Genomic DNA, 20,595 nt, shown 5'->3' on the forward strand with positions numbered 1-20,595 from the left:
TTATATATGTAGCACCCAACTATTTCTTTATGTATTTTTATTATTATTATTTTATTTTATTCTATATAAATATAAATAAGTATTAATAGAATTTAATTTATTTTAATGAAAATAATAATAAAAATGGGTAAAAATAAATTACGGATTTAATTGAAAACAATTTTGGAGAAAATGGGTAAAAATTTAGATTTTAGGAGTATTTTTGAAATAAAAATCAGAAACCGGGAGTCAAAACGTAATTTAAAAAAATTATACCACGTCAGCTGCCCGGTCAGCAGCTCCGGCCAACCAGGACGGGTCAGGTGGCAGAGACGCTGACGCGGGAGGCCATGCAGGAGGGAGCCACGTGGGCGATCAGCGTGCGTGCGATCGAACGGCTGAGATCCGTTCCTGCGCGCACGGACGACTCAGATCAAAAACGCACATGGACGGCTTAGATTGCATCGCGCACGGATGACCCAAATTGAATCGCGCACAGACGACCCAGATTGAATCGTGATGAACGGTCCAGATTCATTTCTTATTTAATCGTGATCGGACGGTTCAGATTAAAAGCGATGGACGACTCAGATCAAAAGCAGATGGGTATAAATAACCTCATCTGCACCCAAACCCTAACCCTAGCCGCCAGAGCCCCTCGCTGGAGAAAACAGCCTAGTTGCTGGGGAGCCGACTGCTGCCACCCGCCGCCGTACCAGAGTAATTTTCGGTTGTCAAACGAGATAAAAATTCTACCATTTGCTCGAAATTTGATTCTAAACCCACCTAAGGCCAAATCGGAGTGAAATCACCGACCAATTGGCCGAAAATCGCCGCTGAAGCTCAGCGGCACCGTCGCGGGATGTCTTAATTTTTGCCTCCGATGAGGCCCTTCCTGATTCCCGTTCGATGTGATTTTTCTACCGTTGTGATAACCGTTTCCTCCTCTACAGGTTGATCAGAGCAAAACACTCAATCGTGACGTGAGCCGGAGGAGCCGCCGCACCGAAGAACCCCACCAACAGTAAGTTTCGGTTTTTTGTATTTTTTCGGCTCACCTAGGACCCTAAGTGTGTTTTCTCACAGGAACCGATGAAAGTTTGGTTGAATTCGGCCGGAAACAGTCGAAAACAGTAAACCCGAGGCAAATCGCTGCTGCTCACGGCAGCGCCGTCACCGGAGCACGGCAGAGTCGCCATGCCGGAATTCTAAAATTGGCCAAATAGGCCATGGGTCTGATTTTTGGGTTATTTGGGACATGTGTAGGTACTGTAAGTGCGTTTTAGTTCTTAGAAAAAAATTTAGGGAACCTAGGGACCGCCCGTAGGCGCAGTGAAAATCTAATTTTTGACATCAAATCAATTAAGAACCCATCATTCTATTTCCTATCATGGAATTGAAGTCTGAATAAATGATAATACTGTATTTTGTACGAATTAAATAGATATGCATAATTAATTATAGTTACTAATGGAGCCCGAACTGGACATATTTCTCTGTCAATTCCTGTATGATTTATTTTACAGTTTAAATGTGTTATGCTATCTGGTTTATTTATTCTATAGTTTCGAATGCATGTATCACTGCTTACTTCACTACTGTTTGATTTTGAGAATCTAAGATATACTTGCTTTGTTGGATGCACGTTACTTGTGTATGTATTCATGTTTGAGTTGGTAATGGAGACTAAGGACAAATAAGGAATGTAATTGGATTTGATAAACGAATAAGATTGCAGTCTCACTAGATATCCTTGGAGATGGTGGATGAACCGGGTTCATAGGAACCCTACCGTGAACTTTGTCTCATACCGGATGGGGTATGAAGACTTGGTCATTTGGTGCCCATACCGGACAGGGTATGGGGACAGCCCGCTTCACCCTCATACCGGAGGGGGTATGAGGACGGTCTTGGAATTAAGTTTGTTAAGGGGAATGGTTCACGTGTAGCGGGAACTCCTATAGATCCCCATGGATATTAATAGCCTGATAAAAAGGGACAATTATTGTTTGATGATTTGAATATAAAAGTATGATATGTGCTATGTTATAAATTATATATGAATTCATAATATTTATAATATTATTGTTTTCATAAGTTGTTTTTATAAATCTCACTGGGGTAAGTGGACGATAAATGATTTGATTATTGATAAAAGAATTTGTTTAAAATTCGTGCTCCATTGGTCGTTTTTGGTTTTATACTAGCCTTAACTTCTGTGATGGTGATATAGTGTGATGTCCTTACTGGGCTAGTGTAGCTTATTTCTTATTTAACCATTTCATATCATGAGGACCTGGTTCCCGAGCCTAATCCACAAGAAGACGGTGAGTAGATGTTAGATACTTTATAGTTTTCTTTATTTTTCTCATTTCTCGTATTTTCTTTAGAGAACTTATTCAGTGATGAGAAGAAGAAGACCTCTACTAAACTGAGCAGCCCGGGATGGTTCGCTTTGGGAAGACGTTGACAGGATATTTGAGATGCTGGAGAGACTCATTGCTGGCCAGTAGGGTCGAGAGGAGAGAAGGGAGCTATCCGACCCTCCCATGCTGCCACAAGTTGAGCCACCACTGCAGCGAGAGGATCCCAAGTCACCCTGGTACGAGCCTGCTCCTCCACAGTACCACCCGGTGTCACCACCGCATTATAATCTGGTGCCCCAGCCATAGTACTGCCCAACACCACTATAGTATAATCCAGTGCCCCCCAATCTATCCTCAGCCTGGCCCAGTCCCTTTTCCGTATGACCTAGCTCTTTCCATGATTGACCCAGGCTACGTAGAAAGGTACAGGAGACTGAACCAATCTACTTTTACATGGGAATCCTCTTTTGAAGATGTCCAGTACTGGTTGGCGGAGACGGAGAAGGCCTTCAAGACCCTAGGAGTGACTCCCGAGCAGAGGGTCACCCTTGCTACCTACATGCTAGTGAGAGAAGCAGACCGTTGGTGAGAACTCAAACAGACCACCTTGCCTGTTCCAGTTACCTAGGAACAATTATTTGCATCTTTTCATGCAGAGTACCTCTCAAAGCACATCCGACATCTAAAGGAGATAGAGTTTGTCCAGTTGGTCCAGGGGAACATGACGGTGTTAGAATATGCTCGTAAGTTTCTAGAGTTAGGCTGATACTCCCCTGAGATGCTGATGGATGAGGGCAGGAAGGTTAGGAGGTTCTAGTGGGGCCTCTGCCTAGAGATCAAGCATCATTTATTTGTACTGGAGCTCAGGACTTAATCGGCTGTTCTGGTCAAGGCACAGTTAGTGGAGAGGAGCCTCCACACCCTCCCTTAATCAGTAGGGAACCACAGACCCTCAGCTCCACCCCGCAGACTAACACCTACTGCGCCTGTCCAACAGAACAAGATGCCCAGACCGGTGATCCAGGCTCCCCCTCAGGCTCCAGTGGCAGGACATGGTAAGATCTGTCAGCATTGCGGTAGGGATCAAGGGGACGGACCATACTACCGCCTCAATAACACCTGTCGCATATATAGTAGTGCCCAATACTATGCGAGAGTGCCCAAGGAACTAGAATCAGGGAAGACCTCCTATCTAGGACAGCGCTTATAACCTCACCCAGCAGGATGCCGAAGCCGACCCAGACGTGGTACATGGTATGTACATTATCTGTAACCATCTTGCTCATGTTTTGTTTGACACTAGTGTATCACATTCATTTGTTTCACCTGTTTTTGCATCCAAATTTAATGTATTACCTGATAAACTCGATTCAATGTTATTTGTATCTACTACTGGGAGTGTAACACTATTGAGAGAAGTTGTCTACAGGGCTTGTGCCGTAGAGATGACAAATAAAAAACTGAGTGTAGACCTAATAGAATTAGGCATGAGGGATTTTGATGTAATTTTAGGGATGAATTGGCTAGCGGCGTATCACGCCACCGTAGATTGCTTTACCAAGAATGTTGTATTTAATCCTCCTAATGAGGAGCCATTTACAAATTAATAAAATCATTTAGTATTTATTCCTTGATGACAAACTTTCTTATTTGTCGAGTGTCTTACCCTTGCTATTTTCTCTAACTAGGCAAACCCAAGAAAGAGAATTATATTCAAGAGATTCTAGTAGTTCGAAGCTTTCCAGATGTGTTTTCGGATGAATTACCGGACTGCTAGTGGGCAGGGAAGTCGAGTTCACCATAGATCTACAGCCAGGCACCCAGCCTAATTCGGTTGCTCCTTACCGCATGAGCTGCATGGAGATAGAGGAGCTGAGAAAACAGATCATTGAACTACAAGACAGTGGTTTTATCAGACATAGTATGTCCCCTGGGGTGCCGGAGTCACTTTTTTCAAGAAGGGAGATAGAACGTTGAGACTATGTATTGATTACAGAGGATTGAACTGGGTCACAATCAAGAACAAGTATCCCCTTCCCAGGATTGATGACCTCTTCGATCAGTTGTAGGGTGCACAGGTCTTCTCCAAAATAGACCTGCGATCAGGTTACCATCAAGTGAAAATAAGGACAAAAAACATCCCCAAAATGGCTTTTCGAACCAGGTACGGACACTATGAGTTCCTAGTCATGCCATTTGGGTTAACCAACGCCCCAGCCATCTTCATAGATCTGATGAATAGGATCCTCAGACAATTCTTAGATCAATTTGTTATCATGTTCATCGATGACATCCTGGTCTACTAAAAAAGCAGAGAGGAACATGTTCACCATCTAGCCCAGGTTTTGCAGGTTCTCAGAAGAAAGAAACAGTATGCAAAGTTGAGTAAGTGTGGATTCTAGCTTGAACAGACCGCCTTCCTATGACATATCAGATTAAAGGATAGAGTATCAGTGAATCCTGAAAAGGTTGAAGCGGTGCTTGGCTAGGAGAAATTGATATCAGTTAAAGAAATTCGTAGTTTTCTGGGAATGGCGGGCTGTTACCGCAGGTTCGTTGAAGGATTTTCTAGTCTAGCGGCCCCTCTAACCTGACTCATAAAGAAGAATGTCAAGTTTGAGTGGAATGAGGTCTGTGAAAGAAGTTTTTCAGAACTAAAGAAGCAGTTAACTACTACACATGTGCTGGCCTTACCGAGTGGATCAGGGGGTTATACAGTTTACAGTGATGCCTCCTATTTAGGCTTGGGTTGTGTTCTAATGCAGTATGAAAAAAATTATCTCACCCATGACTTAGAGCTTGTCGCAATCATACTCGCCTTGAAAAATTAGCACCATTATTTATATGGAGAAATCTTTCAGATCTATACCGATCATAAGAGTTTGAAATACATATTCATTCAGAAGGATCTCAATATGCTTCAGAGAAGGTGGATAGAACTTCTTAAAGATTATGATTGTGATATCTTGTACCATCAGGGTAAGGGCAACGTGGTAGTCGATGCACTCAGCAGAAAAAGTGCAGGTATCTTAGCCCACTTGATGGTCTCAGAATGTAGGTAAATTGGGGTTACACAACAGGTTTGACTTCAGGACTTGAGGAGAGTCACATATTTGGGCCATTTGACCATCAAGCCTGAGTTAATCCAGATAATAAGGGAAACTCAGTCAGTTGATCCCGCCCTAGTAAGCCTCAAGAACAATGCAGAACAGGGAGTTAGCTCAGAATTTCGAGTCTCCGCCGATGGGTTACTCCGATTTCAGGACAGAATGTGTGTTTCAAGTGACAGTGAGTTAAAGAGAGACATCATGATAGAGGCCCATAACTCAAAGTTTGCCATGCATCCCAGAAGCACCAAAATGTACCAAAACATGCGACCCCGGTTTTGGTGGAATGAAATGAAAAGGGACATAGCTGACTTTATGTCTAAATGCTTGGTATGTCAGCAGGTCAAGACAGAACATCAGCGCCCAGGCGGGTTACTTCAGCCTTTACCGATCCCAGAGTGGAGGTGGGAACATATCACCATGGATTTCGTGACAGGGTTACCTAAGGCACGCTAAGGACATGATGCCATCTGGGTAATTGTTGACCGGCTTATCAAGTCTTCCTACTTCTTAGCCATCAGGATGACCGATTCCTTGGACAAGTTGGCAAGAATGTATATATGAGAAATAGTCAAATTGCATGGACTCCCAGTGACAATGGTGTCCGACAGGGACCCTAGGTTCACTTCTCGATTTTTGAGTAGCTTTCAGCAAGCTATGAGAACGAATCTGTCTCTCAGTACTGCCTTCCACCCTAAGACTGATGGACAATCAGAAAGGACAATCCGTACACTTGAGGATATGCTCCGAGCTTGTGTCCTTGACTCTGGGGACAACTATTTATTTATTTATTTTTATTATTATTTTATTTTATTTTATTTTATTTTATTCTATATAAAGATAAATAAGTATTAATAGAATTTAATTTAATTTACTGGAAATAATAATAATAATAAGGGGTAAAAATAAATTAGGAATTTAATTGAATACAATTTTGGAGAAAATGGGTGAAAATTTGAGTTATATGGGTATTTTTGAAAGAAAAATCAGAAACCGGGTGTCAAAACGTAATTTAAAAAAATTATGCCACGTCAGCTGCCCGGTCAGTAGCCCCAGCCAACCAGGATGTGCTAGGTGGCAGAGACGCTGACGCGGGAGGCGACACAGGAGGGAGCCACGTGGATGATTCGCGTGCGCGCGATCGAACGGCTGAGATCCGTTCGCGCGCGCACTTATGGTCCAGATCAAAAACGCGCACGGACGGCCCAGATTGCATCGCGTACATATGTCCCAGATTGAATCGCATACGGACGGTACAAATTGAATTGCTATGAATGGTCCAGATTCATTCTTTATTTAATCGCGATCGGACAGTTTAGATTAAAAGCGATAGACGGCTCAGATCAAAAGCGGATGGGTATAAATAACCTAATCTGCACCCAAACCCTAACCCTAGCCGCCAGAGCCCCTCACCGGAGAAGACAGCCCAGTCGCTGGGGAGCCCACCCGCCGCCGTACCGGAGCAATTTCTGGCCGCCAAACGAGATAAAAATTCTACCATTTGCTTGAAATTTAATTCTAAACCCACCTATGGCCAAATCGGAGTGAAAGCACCGGCCAATTGGCTGAAAAATGTCGCCGAAGCTCAGCGGCATTGCTGCGGGGTGTCTCAGTTTTTGCCTCCGATGAGGCCCTTCCCGATTCCCATTCGATGTGATTTTTTCACCGTTGTGATCACCATTTCCTCCTCTATAGGTTGACGAGAGCAAAACACCCAACCGCAATATGAGCCGGAGGAGTCGCCACACCGGAGAGCCCCACCGTCGGTAAGTTTCAGTTTTCTATATTTGTTCGGCCCATCGAGGGCCCAAAGTGTGTTTTCTCACAGGAATCGATGCAAGTTTGGATGAATTCGGCCAGAAACGGCCGAAAACAGTCAACCTGAGGCGGATCGTCGTCGCCAGAGCACGGTGGAGCCGCCGTGCTGGAATTTCAAAATTGGCCGAGTAGGCTCTGGGTCTGATTTTTGGGTTATTTGGGACATGTGTAGGTACCGTAAGTGCATTTCAGTTCCTGGAGAAAAATTCAGGGAACCCAGGGACTGCCCGTAGGCGCAGTGAAAATCTACTTTTCGGCTTCAAATCAAGTAAGGACCCCTCACCCTATTTCCTATCATGGAATTGAAGTTTGAATAAATGATAATACTGTATTTTGTACAAATTAAATAGATATGGATAATTAATTAGGTTGCTAATGGAGCTCAAACTGGACATATTTTTCTGTCAATTCCTATTTGATTTATTTTACAGTTTAAATGCATTATGGTATCTGATTTATTTATTCTATGGTTTCGAATGCATGTATCACTGCTTACTTAACTACTGTTTGATTTTGAAAATCTAAGATATGTTTGCTTTGTTGGATGCACATTACTTGTGCATGTATTCATGTTTGAGTTGGTAACAAAGACTAAGGACAAATAAGGAATGGAATGAGATTTGATAAATGGATAAGATGACAGCCTCACTAGATATCCTAGGAGATGATGGACGGACCGGTTTCATAAGGAACCCCACTGTGAGCGTTGTTTCATACCGGATGGGGTATGAAGACTTGGTCATTTGGCGCCCATACCGGACGGGGTATAGGGACGACCCGCTTCACCCTCATACTGGACGGGGTATTGAGGTTTATTGTTTTGGCGTTCATACCGGAGGGGGTATGGGGACGGCCCTGGAATTAAATTTGTTAAGGAGAATGATTCACGTGTAGTGGGGACCCCTATGGATCCCCATGGATACTAGTAGGCTGATAAAAATGGGCAATTGTTGGTTGATGATTTGAATATAAAAGTATGATATGTGTTATGTTACAGATTATATATGAATTCACAATATTTATAATGTTATTGTTTCCATAGGTTGTTTTTATAAATCTCACTGCGGTAAGTGGACGGTAAATGATTTAATTATTGATAAAAGAATTTGTTTAAAATTTGTGCTCCATTGGTCGTTTTTGGTTTTATACCAGCATTTACTTCTGTGACGGTGATATAGTGTGATGTCCTTATTATGCTAGTGTAGCTCATTCTTTATTTAACCATTTCAAATCAGGAGGACCTGGTTCCCGAGCCCGATTCACAAGAAGACGGCGAGTAGATGGTAGATAGTTTTTAGTTTCCTTTATTTTTCTCATTTCTCGTATTTCATTTAGAGAACTTATTCTGTGATATTGTTTAATACTTTTAAGTTATTGTGTAAGAGATGTTAACCTTAATCTTTTATTTCGCTTCCGCACTCAGATTATTATATGTATTTCTTTTTTAATTTCTGGGATCGTTACAATATATTTATTTTGTGTTTTAAAAGTATTTTTATAACCAAACAAATATAATAGAAATGTTTTTAACAAAAGTAGAAAAAAAAAGTTTATTTTTGATGGTTTAAATACAAAAATTACAATTTATAATTTTTTAAAAAAAATGATTTTAATTTTTTTAAAAAAAATTATATTTAAAATCTTAAAAATAATTTTCACTAAACACTTTTTTAACTTTTTAAAATAACAACAATTTTTACATTTATTTCTTTTAATACTAAATAATTTTTAATTAAAAATATTTTTAATAAATAACTATTTTAATAATATTTTTTAAGTGTAAAATACAAGTTACATCATCCTAAATGATTACTTAGCAAAGATGGTGAAATAACCATATGCTATGGTTAAAAAGGATTTGTGGGTGATAAGGTTTATTAATTTAATTATTTATATTTTCATTTAATTAATTTTTTATAAATATATTTTGTATAAATGAAAAATTATATCTTTTATTAATTTAATTAATTTATATAAATATCTGTATGTTTTTATTTAATTATTTATATTACTACAAATAAAAATAAAATTTTCATACAGATGTACTATATTCACAAATATAGTATTTAATATAATATATATTCATTTATTCAATATATTTATTTTATATTATTTAAATTAATTAATTCATGTACATTTTCAAAATATTATAAAATAATATATAAAGTATTTATATTAATTTTTACACATATTTTTAGAGAGCTTTTTTTATTATAAAATTTTAAAAAATTATAGTATAAAATACCGAAGGGACTAAAAGTATTGTAGTGTATATTAAATTATATTGTTTAAATTACAATTAACTAAATAATTAAAAATTTAGGATAAAATAAAAATAAAACAAATTTGAATCAACTGACAGGTGAACAACTTTAGGTTCCAACAGTTTTACAGCCTCGAGTCATGAGTCGTCATCTCCCGGTCTCCTTCAGTCCTTGGTTAGCCGGCCCACCCCCCACCCGCCAGCGAGCAACCGCTTTCCTGCCCAATTAATGAAATTAACTTAAATAATTAAAATAAAATATGTAACAGTTCTAAAAATATATAATATCATTATCTTTTCCAAAACAAAAAATCAAGGGAATTTCATTTAAAATTCAGATTCTCTTCTAAAATTGACTTGATTTTCTGAACTCTTCTTCGCCAAGAAACCTCTCTCTGTTTTCTTCGATTCTGCAATTCAGTTTGCGGGAAGCTATTTCTTAATTTCCTGGAAATTCAAACCTAAAATTTTCCAGCGGAACACACGAAAGCTTCCCGGTCTTATCATTATTGTCATTATTACTATTCTTCTTTTCTTTTCTTATTATTTTGGTTAGGGAGGGTTCTGTTTGGCTACTATAATGGGGCAACAACAATCAAAGGACGAGTTGCTGTATCAGCAAGTGAATTACGGAAACATTGAAGGGATCAAAGCGCTCTGCCGAGATGGTGCAGGTCTTGAGGTACCAATCACCTAGAAGAAAATATGGGAAAATGGGTTTTGCTTCTTCATGTTTTCAATTAACCGATGGTAAGATTTCATGATGAATATGGCGTAATGTTTCAATTAACAGGTATTTGATTGTTGTCGTGCAGTGGATAGATAGAGATGGGAAGACACCGCTGATTTTGGTGTCTATGAATCCTCAGCACTTTGCTGTTGCCAAAACTTTGATAGAACTTGGTGCTAATGTCAACGCTTATCGTCCCGGTAAATGGTTCATTTCTATTTCTCTCTGGTTTTTTCCTTTTCCGTTTGCAGAATTTTTGTAAGTCCTGTGTGCAAATTGGTTAAGTTTAGGTTTTCTTGGCCGATTGTACAAAACGGTTTGTGGCTAATAATGCAGCAACAGACTTAAAAAAGAAGGTATTTTTGAGTTGGAAATTTATGTAGAATTGTGCCTAGCCTTTGATGTAACCTGGAAAATAGACAGAAGCAAAGCTTGAGGACGGCCAGAATATAGATAATGAGCAGTTTGCAGTTTTAAAAATGTGTACATTGTGCAGCACTGTAGTCAGCATTATCTAATAGATAGAAGCTTAGAGAACACTTAATTCTGGGTTTAAATTTCCAAGAATTTTAATCGGATTCTTTGGTAAGAAAGAGACTAAATTAAAGATACAACGGATCTCTGAGTGCATCTTCTTTTGACCTTAGTGCTGGCCAATTAGATCCAAATATAGCTGCATAAAGTTTGAGTATTGGAAAAGTGAGACAGATATATGCATTCAGTACTTTAGCAATCAGTCTGTTGCTTTTGTGAGGGATACTCTTTTATGTGGCAGGTAGTTTGCTGACGAGAGTTTGCTTTTTGCAGACCTGCCAGTTTGATTTATTTTGTTTTTGGTTTCTTAAATTTTGTTCACTGTATGAAATTAATGAAGAGCCATCTATTAGAGGCCTAAGTAGCATACTTGGTTGTGTAGATGAGTATTTCTGTTATATATTGGCTTTTATAGTAACATACTTATTTGGCGGTTGTATTAGGTCGTCATGCTGGAACTCCTTTACATCATGCAGCAAAAAGAGGCCTTGAGAACACTGTAAAATTGCTTCTTTCACATGGAGGTAAGCGTTAAAGCTAAGTAACCCACTAGGGTTGTGAACATTTAAATACTTATAATTTACTATCTAGTAATTTGAATTATGGCCAAACTTCTCAGCAAATGCACTAGTGATGAATGATGATTGTCAATCACCTCTTGAGGTTGCTAGGGCAAAAGGACACATCAATGTAGTGCGTGCCATTGAGGTATACTTTTGATTTATCTTTCTTGATTGTCATGTATTAAAGTTTCCTGTCTACACATGAAAAAAAGATACACCTGAATCCTTCTTTTTTCTTTTCTCTGACTTATAGAATCATATCTGCTTATTCTCTGGTTGGATGCGAGAATTCTATGGGTTAGGGTTTCTTGAAGTACTTGCTCCCCAGCTTCTGTCAAGAAAAGTGTGAGTACTTGAGTTAATATTCAATTTGCCATGCTATCTTAATATACCGCATGATTTCCATTTATTGCAATTTGTGAAGACAGCTGATCCAGACTTTCTTTTGACATGTACCAAAGAAAATTTTGTTGTTGTATGCTGGATATTGATGCTTTTCTATCTGTGCATTTTTGTAGATGGGTTGTCATTGTACCAAGTGGTTCCCGTAATCCTACAAAGCCTTTCAAGTTGGAGCTTGCTATATATTCTAACCAGCAGGTATTACAATTATAACTGCTCTTGCTAAATGATTTTGGTGACTATTAGCTTGCAACTAAAGAGAGCTTATTTATATTTAACGGTAATCCGGCTGAAACTTGCTGAGAAAAGTAACATATATATTATATTAGTTTGAGGTTTAACCTGACCGCTTATGCATTCTCTGATATTAGCTACACTTCACATTTAATCAGGTTGATATTGTACGTTTAATGCTGGTTTGACTCAAAATAATAACCCTTTAAATTAAAGTTTCATCATGAGTTTTCAAGTGACCTCTTTTTGAGACAAAAAATGTTGACATAAACAGACACCAATTGTGCGTTGCTCAAAAACTTCCAAAAGATCATAATTCAGAATATCTAAGAGGTTTCCAGGATTCTTTTCTTGAGTAATTGTTTCCATACTAACAAATTATTAGGGAACGGAACCAAGTATCTTTCGATCAAAAGAACGGTAAATGCTTTCAAAAGCTCTCTATTCCTCTCTTTCCAAATGACCCTAAAAATAGGCAAAGGAATAAGAGTGGAAAGTATCCTAGATATACAAATTTGGAGTCTAACCCAATGCCCAATTTTATTGTGCATGATAGATTGAGGAGGCCAAAAGCAGAAGCCGCCACTTTCTTATCTTGAGCTTCAAAGAAGGAGATGGTTGTGGGGTTCCCAGTCTTTAATGCACAAAGGAGTGCTATTGACAATAATTTTCCTGTTTTACATAGATTTCTTTTTTCTTTGGACAGTAGAAATAATTTTATTAGCGTAAGCGAGAGAATGAGTTACAATATGGAGTATTCTCAAGTATTAAGTACCAAAATCAATGCAGCCAAACAAGCAAAAGAATAACACAAATAATGGGGACATCCTATGGGATGGAAATAATGGCATCCTAATTCAGATGGAACTCTGAGACAGCTATGTCAGAAGTCCCATGCACTTTAACCCATAAGAATTTTGCTGAGTAAGAATTTTGTGAGAGCTGCTTTTATGGGAATCTAAAGACTATTGTATTTTGTGAGAGCTGATTGATGAAAAAGGATTTCACAGAAAACTTGCTGGATTTGAAGATGGACCAAATGGGATAGTCATTTATGGAAATATCAATTCGACTCTTAGACAACTTAGCCTTCAAATCAACATACTCCAGTGAGCTCCCAATCATTAGGATTTGTAATAAGATGGACATTTGGAACCACATAGATGCCTAATGGAGTAGTCTCATGCACTTTATTCCATAAGAATTTTGCTTAGTAAGAATTATGCCTCAAGCAGTTTCCCACATGAAAAAAGCAATCCGGGAAGAAGCTTTTACTTTTCTAAATCTGCTTCTATGGGAATCTAAAGGCCATTGTATTTTCTGAGAGTTGATTGATGAAAAAGGATGTCCCAGAGAACTTGCTATTTTCTGAGTCATTTTTGGAAGTATCAACTCGACTCTTAGACAACTTAGCCATCAAATCGATACTCCCATGGCTCCCAATCATGAAGATCTGTAGTAAGATGGACATTCAGAACCATATAGCTGTAAAAGTCCATATCCATAACGTCATTACAACTGTATGCTTGTCCCTGGCTACAGAAAAAAAACATCGGGGTATGGCACATAGGGGACTACCACCAAACCACATATCCAAAACCGGCATTCTGCCTATAGGCTCCATAAAGGGGTTCCAATATCTGTTGATTCTCCTCCACACACTAGTTCCATATGACTATCTATCATTTCCTGTCCTCCAACTGTACCCAAAACCCTGTATGTAGCTCAAATTCCCTCCGTCTGAAGATGGCCTTTCCATCATAAATCTCCACTACCATTTAGCTAAAAGGGCTTAATTCATTTCAATTAAAGATCTAATGGCAAATCCCTGGGTTTTCAGAGAAACTATGGGTGCAAAGAAGCCTCTTTTCAAAATCTTTTCTTGTCTGTGCAACATACTTCCCAGAAATGTTGCCATTTACTCCTGTAAATTAGTCACCGTTCCCTCATTCCTCTGTATTGGTCTGCGTATTAAAATTTTTAAGAAACCTGAAGTCTCTATTCGTAGTCATTAAACAGCGAATGCCTGGTCTTTTAGGCTTAGTCTGAAATGAAGATTGTCCAAATCCATTTGAGTGCCCTGATGTATTTAACTAAATATAGTGAGAACTTCATTTATCTCCCTGGAAACGCTATCTAGGTCCAACGCTCATGGTAAACAATCTCGCTTAACCAAAAGCAAGAAGATAATTGTGGAATATTGAAGGAATTTGGGGGAAAAAAAAGAGAGCATGTGTACTCTGTTTTCTTGTATATGTGACAACACAAGAAGCATCAGGAAAATTTTTCTGTTTTTTCGTTTGTCCTAAAGTTTTCAGGAAAGCTGAATTCTCCATATCTTCTTACCGGACACAGAGTTGGCTATTTTTAATATTACACTGAGATTGTGTTCTGATCTATCCTGTTTTCTGTTCTCTCTCTCTCTCTCTCTCTCTCTCTCTCTTTCTCTTTTCTCTCTCTCTTTTGATCCTTATTGATCCAACCTTAACCTAAAAACAATAAGAACTGGGTCTCTTATCTCTCTGAACACCCTCCTTAGGTCCAGCTCTCAAAATAAACAAGCTTGCTCAACTAAAAGGAAGTTGATAATTTGGATTATTGAAGGACTAAAAAGGAGGTTAAGGGAATTACGAATGTAACCCGGCTTTCCCTTACATGTTAACATTTCAGACAGTGGCACACATGAGCAGCAACAAGAAAATTTGTCCAACTTTTATAGTGTAGTAAGAATCCACTCTGGACCTTTTTTTTTTATGACAGGGATAGGAGATAGGAATCAAACTCGAGTCCTCAACTCACCTATGAGGACACTATGCCATGGGAGCTGGTTACTTTGGACAAATCCACTATGGACCTTAGTGCCTCATTGGTGCCATCTAACTTTTTCTTTTTTTTTTTACTATTCATGATTAATTTTTGTGTTCAGTATTTTATGCTTGTTTCAAGTTGCATTTCCTTCTGATGTTTTAAGTAGTAATTCTTCAGTTTTACTAGTGTTACATATTATTATTGTTGAATAAGCAGGATGCCCAGCCACGAATTGTAGTTGCATTGTGGAAAGCCAAGATAGAGGACCCAAAAATGAACCAGCCTGATCTTTCAGTGACAATTATTGAAAATTCCTCAAGTAATCTCTCGATACTAAATATTTATATTGTGAACATTTTTGGTATTCATCAAAATTTGATATAACACATCTCCTAATTCCCATGTTTTTAATTGAATTTTATGTTCATGCATAGTCCCAAGAGGCAGGAGGCGGAGGCGAAGCATTTACACCTCCCACGCGAGGTGTAGGCCTCGAATGGTTAGGCGTAAGTATATAACTGTTTAGTTATCCATAACTGTACATAACTCAAAGTTGAGTAGACTATTCCATAAATCAAGGAACATAGATTTCCCTAGTTAATAGCAAAGTTTACATCTACTTGGTGCATCATGCTCCAGCCTCCAACTCAAAATAGACTTACCAGATAGCCAATGGGAAGAGGGTGGTTGTGGAAATTGATCAGCCACTTCTTAGCTTGGATTAGCATAGCTGTATGTCTGTTTTTGTTTTCCTCCTATTTCTATCTATCTATCTATAGAAAAGAATGTCCAAAGGGAAGTTGGGCTAGTGGCATCGTGGGAATCTGATAAATAGTATCAATACATAATTGTACATAATTATCTATATGGTTACATAGAGAGTTTTATCTGGTCCATATGAACATTATGCATATTAATAACTCTCTATGTCCCTACATAATTGATTTTTTGTTTAATAAAATAATGATTAGTAGCATCTAGTACGTTCTTAATTTTTTGAATATACATGTAATATTATGATTTATTATATTAATCAATCATATTCAAGATGGTTATATAAATAATTTTAAATGCTGAATATAATAATTATCCATGATTAAATTAAAGGGAGAATTATTTAGAAATTTATGGTTATTATAGATGAAAATGTGATCATTCTTTATGGTTTATAATTCCTTCACATTTTTATACATTAGATATCTAATTTTTTGGTGTTGTCTAATTTTCCTCGACTTTATATGTTGTTAGATTTGTGCATGGAAATTATGTGCATGCATCAATTGAGATATATTTGGCCATCATTTTTAAATAATTGGTTGAAAAATTAAATTGTTATAACATATTTTACACAATCTACAACTACATGCAAAACATAAAAAAGATATAATATATTCTATTAAATTTTGTAATCAATCAGTTCCTACCATAAATATTGTAAATTTAATTTAGTAAAATATAATATATTTTAGAAAGCTGGGCTTTTGGTGCTCATAAGAAAACTAGTCAATATGTACTTTCCATATTGCTTGAGTTTGCTCTCCCTCTTTTTCAGAGACACGCATTAAACTTGCACCGGAAAATGAAGGTGACAGGCAACAGTTTCAGTGGTTTTGCAATGCATGCAGAGGAATTCCACAGGTATGGTGCACGGTTCCTGAAGAAGTGTTCCATTTTAATACCAAAAGCTGTGATATAGAAGAGTCATTTTAATTGCTCTTAATATCATTTTTGGTTTCTTCCTCAAATATATATATATATCTATGTATTATGACTGGTTTGTCATATCCTATTCTTTTACATTAATTTCTATAATATTCTTGAAATGTTGAATCTGGCAACAATTTTCATGTTTCATTCATAGTTGAATTCGAGTCATATTTTGAATTATTTGAAAATGGATTTTGGGTTCATATTGAAGTGGATAGGATTTAAAGAGTCTATCAGCTTGAATTAAAAATAGGATTAAAATATTAATCTTATTTATCCAATATCCCATCTTATTCCTACTCCATGGAATTGGCATCCTTGGACCTGATGTAACCTGAGCAATTTTGTTGGTGTAAAGTAGTTATAAAGGCCTAAAAATTTTGTTCTATCAACGAATTTTTGGCTTAGATATAACAAGGAATTCGATCGTTAGGTTTTTGGAGTAAAAAATTCTCATATTCCTTTAGAAAGAACAAGCAATATAGTCCAAAGAAGCCAAAGTGACTCTCAGACATTTAAACTCATTTGTCAAATCAATATACTGGTTTGGTTAATGATCTGTCTCCTTACTGGCTGATAATATTTTGAAGCACATTGCATATGCGCTATTAATTCTCAGTGGTTTTTAATCTACTTGAATATTTACTTCAAGTTTACCAGGGATATGATCCATAAGGTATTCTGTAGTATCTAACTTAGGCTTTCTTGGAACAAGTCAAGAATTCTTGTGGAATTTATTATGAAATCTACACTTATTTCAACTAGTAAAAGAATGAAAATCTTATTACAAGATAATCAAAATGATTTCAAAGAATTTTTTGGTAAATTGGAACAATACGTTTCAAATTCCATTAATGTCTCTCAGGAGACAAACCGCGTCAATTTTTGTGAAATTCAGAGTGGATTGTTTCATATTAACCAGTAATTCGATATGAGGTTGATTCTTATTATTTCCTAGTAAAATTGTCCATTCTCATATTAAAACAAGAATAGATCTATAGAGGAATTCCTCAAATATTCTGAATTTGTTTTCAAACGTAGTCTTAGTGAATGTTTGCGAAGTTCTTCTAAGAGGTACAATTAATAATTTTTCTTGCACGTCTCTTGTTAGTTCAATTTTTTTAAAGTGAGCATATGTAATTTACAGGCAAATCCAGCATTCCTGAACTTCCAAACACCAGTTATTCAAGGCACTGCACCACCGGAGAGTGAAGATTTAGAGTTAGCAATGGCAATCAATGCATCTCTCCAGTCTGCAATTCATGAAATGCCTCCTCTAGATGCCCCTTCTAACTGTGAAGCAAGTGCATCAAATAGTTGGAAAAATGCTGTGAATATATGCAGTCAAAACAGACCAGGGACGTCTAGTGGCATCGAGTGGCCAAAGCATGAATCTGGCTCTAGTGCCATTGCAGCCCTGCAAACCCAGATGGAGAGTAATTTAGTTCCTGCCTCCCAGACATCGATCCATGCCTCGGAGTCTGTCCCTTCAGCTCCACCGATCACAGATAATGTTAGAGATGATGGGCCAATTGAGTATCCATCAATTGACTCAAGTCCTGTTGATATGCTTTCAACTGTCGAGAACTTACCTGCTTCTGAAAACAAAGGTGGAGATTCTTCAACATGTGTTGTATGTTTGGATGCTCCATCTGAAGCGGCTTGTGTTCCCTGTGGTCATGTGGCTGGATGTATTTCTTGTCTGAATGAGATTAAAGCCAAGAAATGGGGCTGCCCTGTATGTCGTGCAAAAATTGATCAAGTGGTAAAGTTGTATCGTGTTTGAACGGTGGAACAGAATTTTCTGAAGCCTGAATGGGGAAATGCTTGAAGAAAGAATGGTACGTGAAGAGTGTAATACTCTCCATTTCTGTTGGTAGGTTTGATGAATGATTGGGATATATTTTGTAGTATGAAATTTGGTGTAAGTAGTTACTAGTCTTTTGCACTTGAAGAAGTTTGTTTATTATCATTTCTAAAGAATGAGACTGCAAAATAGAAACTTCCAAAGGTTTCTGGCCGCAACAAGGGTGCTTCTCAGTTCATGCTCAATGGACAAAGGGACAAGGTAATATGTTGAAACAAAGCGATATGCAAGTTACGAATCTATATATCACTACTATCTTGTGTAGAGAACCGAATAAGTTTAAGTGTAAGTTAGTAAATTTGAATAAGGATTAGGAAGCCTTGTGTTCTGCAACATGGAATTATTATTCTTTCAAGTTTGAAGTGTGAGATGTGTTGTATTGTACAGTTTGCTTCTGTATAGTTGTTGGCAAAAGCAGGGGAACTTGTTGGGTTGAACACGTGTAAGAGATATTTATTTGAATATATTAGTGATACAGCTTTTTAGAGATAAAACAAAACTGTTTATTATAGTGAGTAGGCAGGTGGTATGTAGGCGCATTTTCCTCGTCGGCACATGTTTATGATTGACAAAGTGGGTAAAGACTAAAGAGTCATGTTTCTTCACTTAAACGAGAGTGAGCGTGACCTTATTACGGGTCACTTCACTTGGATAGCAATTTTTGGTAGGGGCGGGGGATACCATCTTTTACTTAAAGCCATCATATGAGGGGCCCCTAATTACTCTTTAATAATGTGAACCTAGGGCTGCCACCCAACTCTGATAACCAAAATAATTATACCTACTAATGCAACTTTGTATGTGTTTCCAAGGATTGAGCAAGACTCATGTTATGGCTGCCGCAACCGAAGACATATCCGCAATCTATCCTCGAAAAGGTGGTCAGTAAAAATGCTAATACACCGTTTAACATGCAAAGATTACAATTAGAAATGTTTAATAAACTGTTCAAACATGCAAAGATAACAATTCGAAACTAATAATCAATCCCAGCTTAATAAGTTATCAAAGAGACAAATAGAAGATATATATATCTATAAGATTTCATAAACAGATACTAAAATTTAGATGATATTGCACTCTTATCTAAGAACAGATAGTTTGAGTAGTAGGTTGATTCTATCACACTTACAAAAATATCATAAAAAATTGATTGAGCTATCCGAATCGACAAAAATCAGGATCCAAAAAAACCCACATTCAACTAAAGATTAATAAGGAAACCTCTTGACCAACAAACACACACACACACACTGAAAAAGAAGTTATAATCCAACACTTCAATTAAAAGACTTTAATGTCAACATGGAAAACAAGCACCTTCTTGATTTTAAAACCAAAGAATTTAAATAATTTTAGTTTCATGTTAAATTCTATATGAGCTAAAATTTTTATTGTTACGATATAATTTTGCAGCATCTTCAAACTAAATTTAATATTTATAATAAAATTAACAAACATTTTTAGATTTATTAGAAAGAGTATAATGTTTATTCACGAAAAACTAAAAAATGGTAAATAACATGATAAAAAAAATAAATAAAATGATAAGAGGAAACGAGCCAATAATTTATTATGATAAAAATATAAGTATCGATTTATTAAAATTAAAATATAGAATTTTCGGTGCTGTTTGACCCTTTTGACAACAAATAGAAGCACCAAAATATTACCTCATGCGGGCAGCAGCGAGTATAAACCCTCGAACTCTTTATCTAAAGAATGGAATTCTCATACCAATTTGAGCTATTATTATACGTACACAACATATGACGTATATATATACACACACAGAGAAGAGAGAGAAAAAGAGGAAATAAGACCAAAAAAAAAAAGAAGTTAATATACAAATCTATATATTTATAAATTAGATGGTATTTATATTAATCATAAATTAATAAAAATAATTTTTAAATAAAGATTTTTATATAAAAATATAATTCGAATCAAATTTATAAATTTTTATTTTAAAAAAAAAAGGTATCAATAATTAAATAAGATAAATAAGTAATGATTAATTAATTAGAATTCAAATATTAAGCTTTGAATTGGGACTTTTAAGTACATAATATTTAATTTAATTATTAAGAGCAATTGGGACTTTTAGTTGTAAATTTTTTAAAAAGACAAACCAAGCTGTGAATATTTGGCAACCCAACTTAGTCCATTGCAAGAAGCCAACCACCAAATTTGTATTATTTTCTGAATCATTCTAAT

At 36.9% G+C, this 20,595-nt stretch overlaps 1 protein-coding gene across 3 annotated transcripts; it reads left to right on the forward strand.

Moving 5' to 3' along the window:
- Positions 1-9,837: 9,837 nt before the first annotated feature.
- Positions 9,838-18,764, forward strand: LOC110815851 (putative E3 ubiquitin-protein ligase XBAT35). 3 transcript variants are annotated; one of them, XM_022043813.2, is made up of 10 exons: positions 9,838-10,215; positions 10,327-10,463; positions 11,241-11,321; positions 11,417-11,505; positions 11,614-11,705; positions 11,879-11,960; positions 15,021-15,123; positions 15,239-15,310; positions 16,357-16,442; positions 17,659-18,764. In XM_022043813.2, the coding sequence occupies exons 1-10, from the start codon at positions 10,199-10,201 to the stop codon at positions 18,295-18,297; spliced, it is 1,398 nt and encodes a 465-aa protein (XP_021899505.1). In that variant the 5' UTR covers positions 9,838-10,198; the 3' UTR covers positions 18,298-18,764. The 3 variants fall into 3 exon arrangements, with proteins under 3 accessions (XP_021899505.1, XP_021899504.1, XP_021899506.1); XM_022043812.2 differs by having other exon boundaries at positions 10,349-10,463; XM_022043814.2 differs by lacking the exon at positions 15,239-15,310 and having other exon boundaries at positions 10,349-10,463.
- Positions 18,765-20,595: the final 1,831 nt, after the last annotated feature.

Source organism: Carica papaya, chromosome 3 (assembly GCF_054855325.1).
Source record: "Carica papaya isolate Zhongbai chromosome 3, ASM5485532v1, whole genome shotgun sequence".
Taxonomy (NCBI): domain Eukaryota; kingdom Viridiplantae; phylum Streptophyta; class Magnoliopsida; order Brassicales; family Caricaceae; genus Carica; species Carica papaya.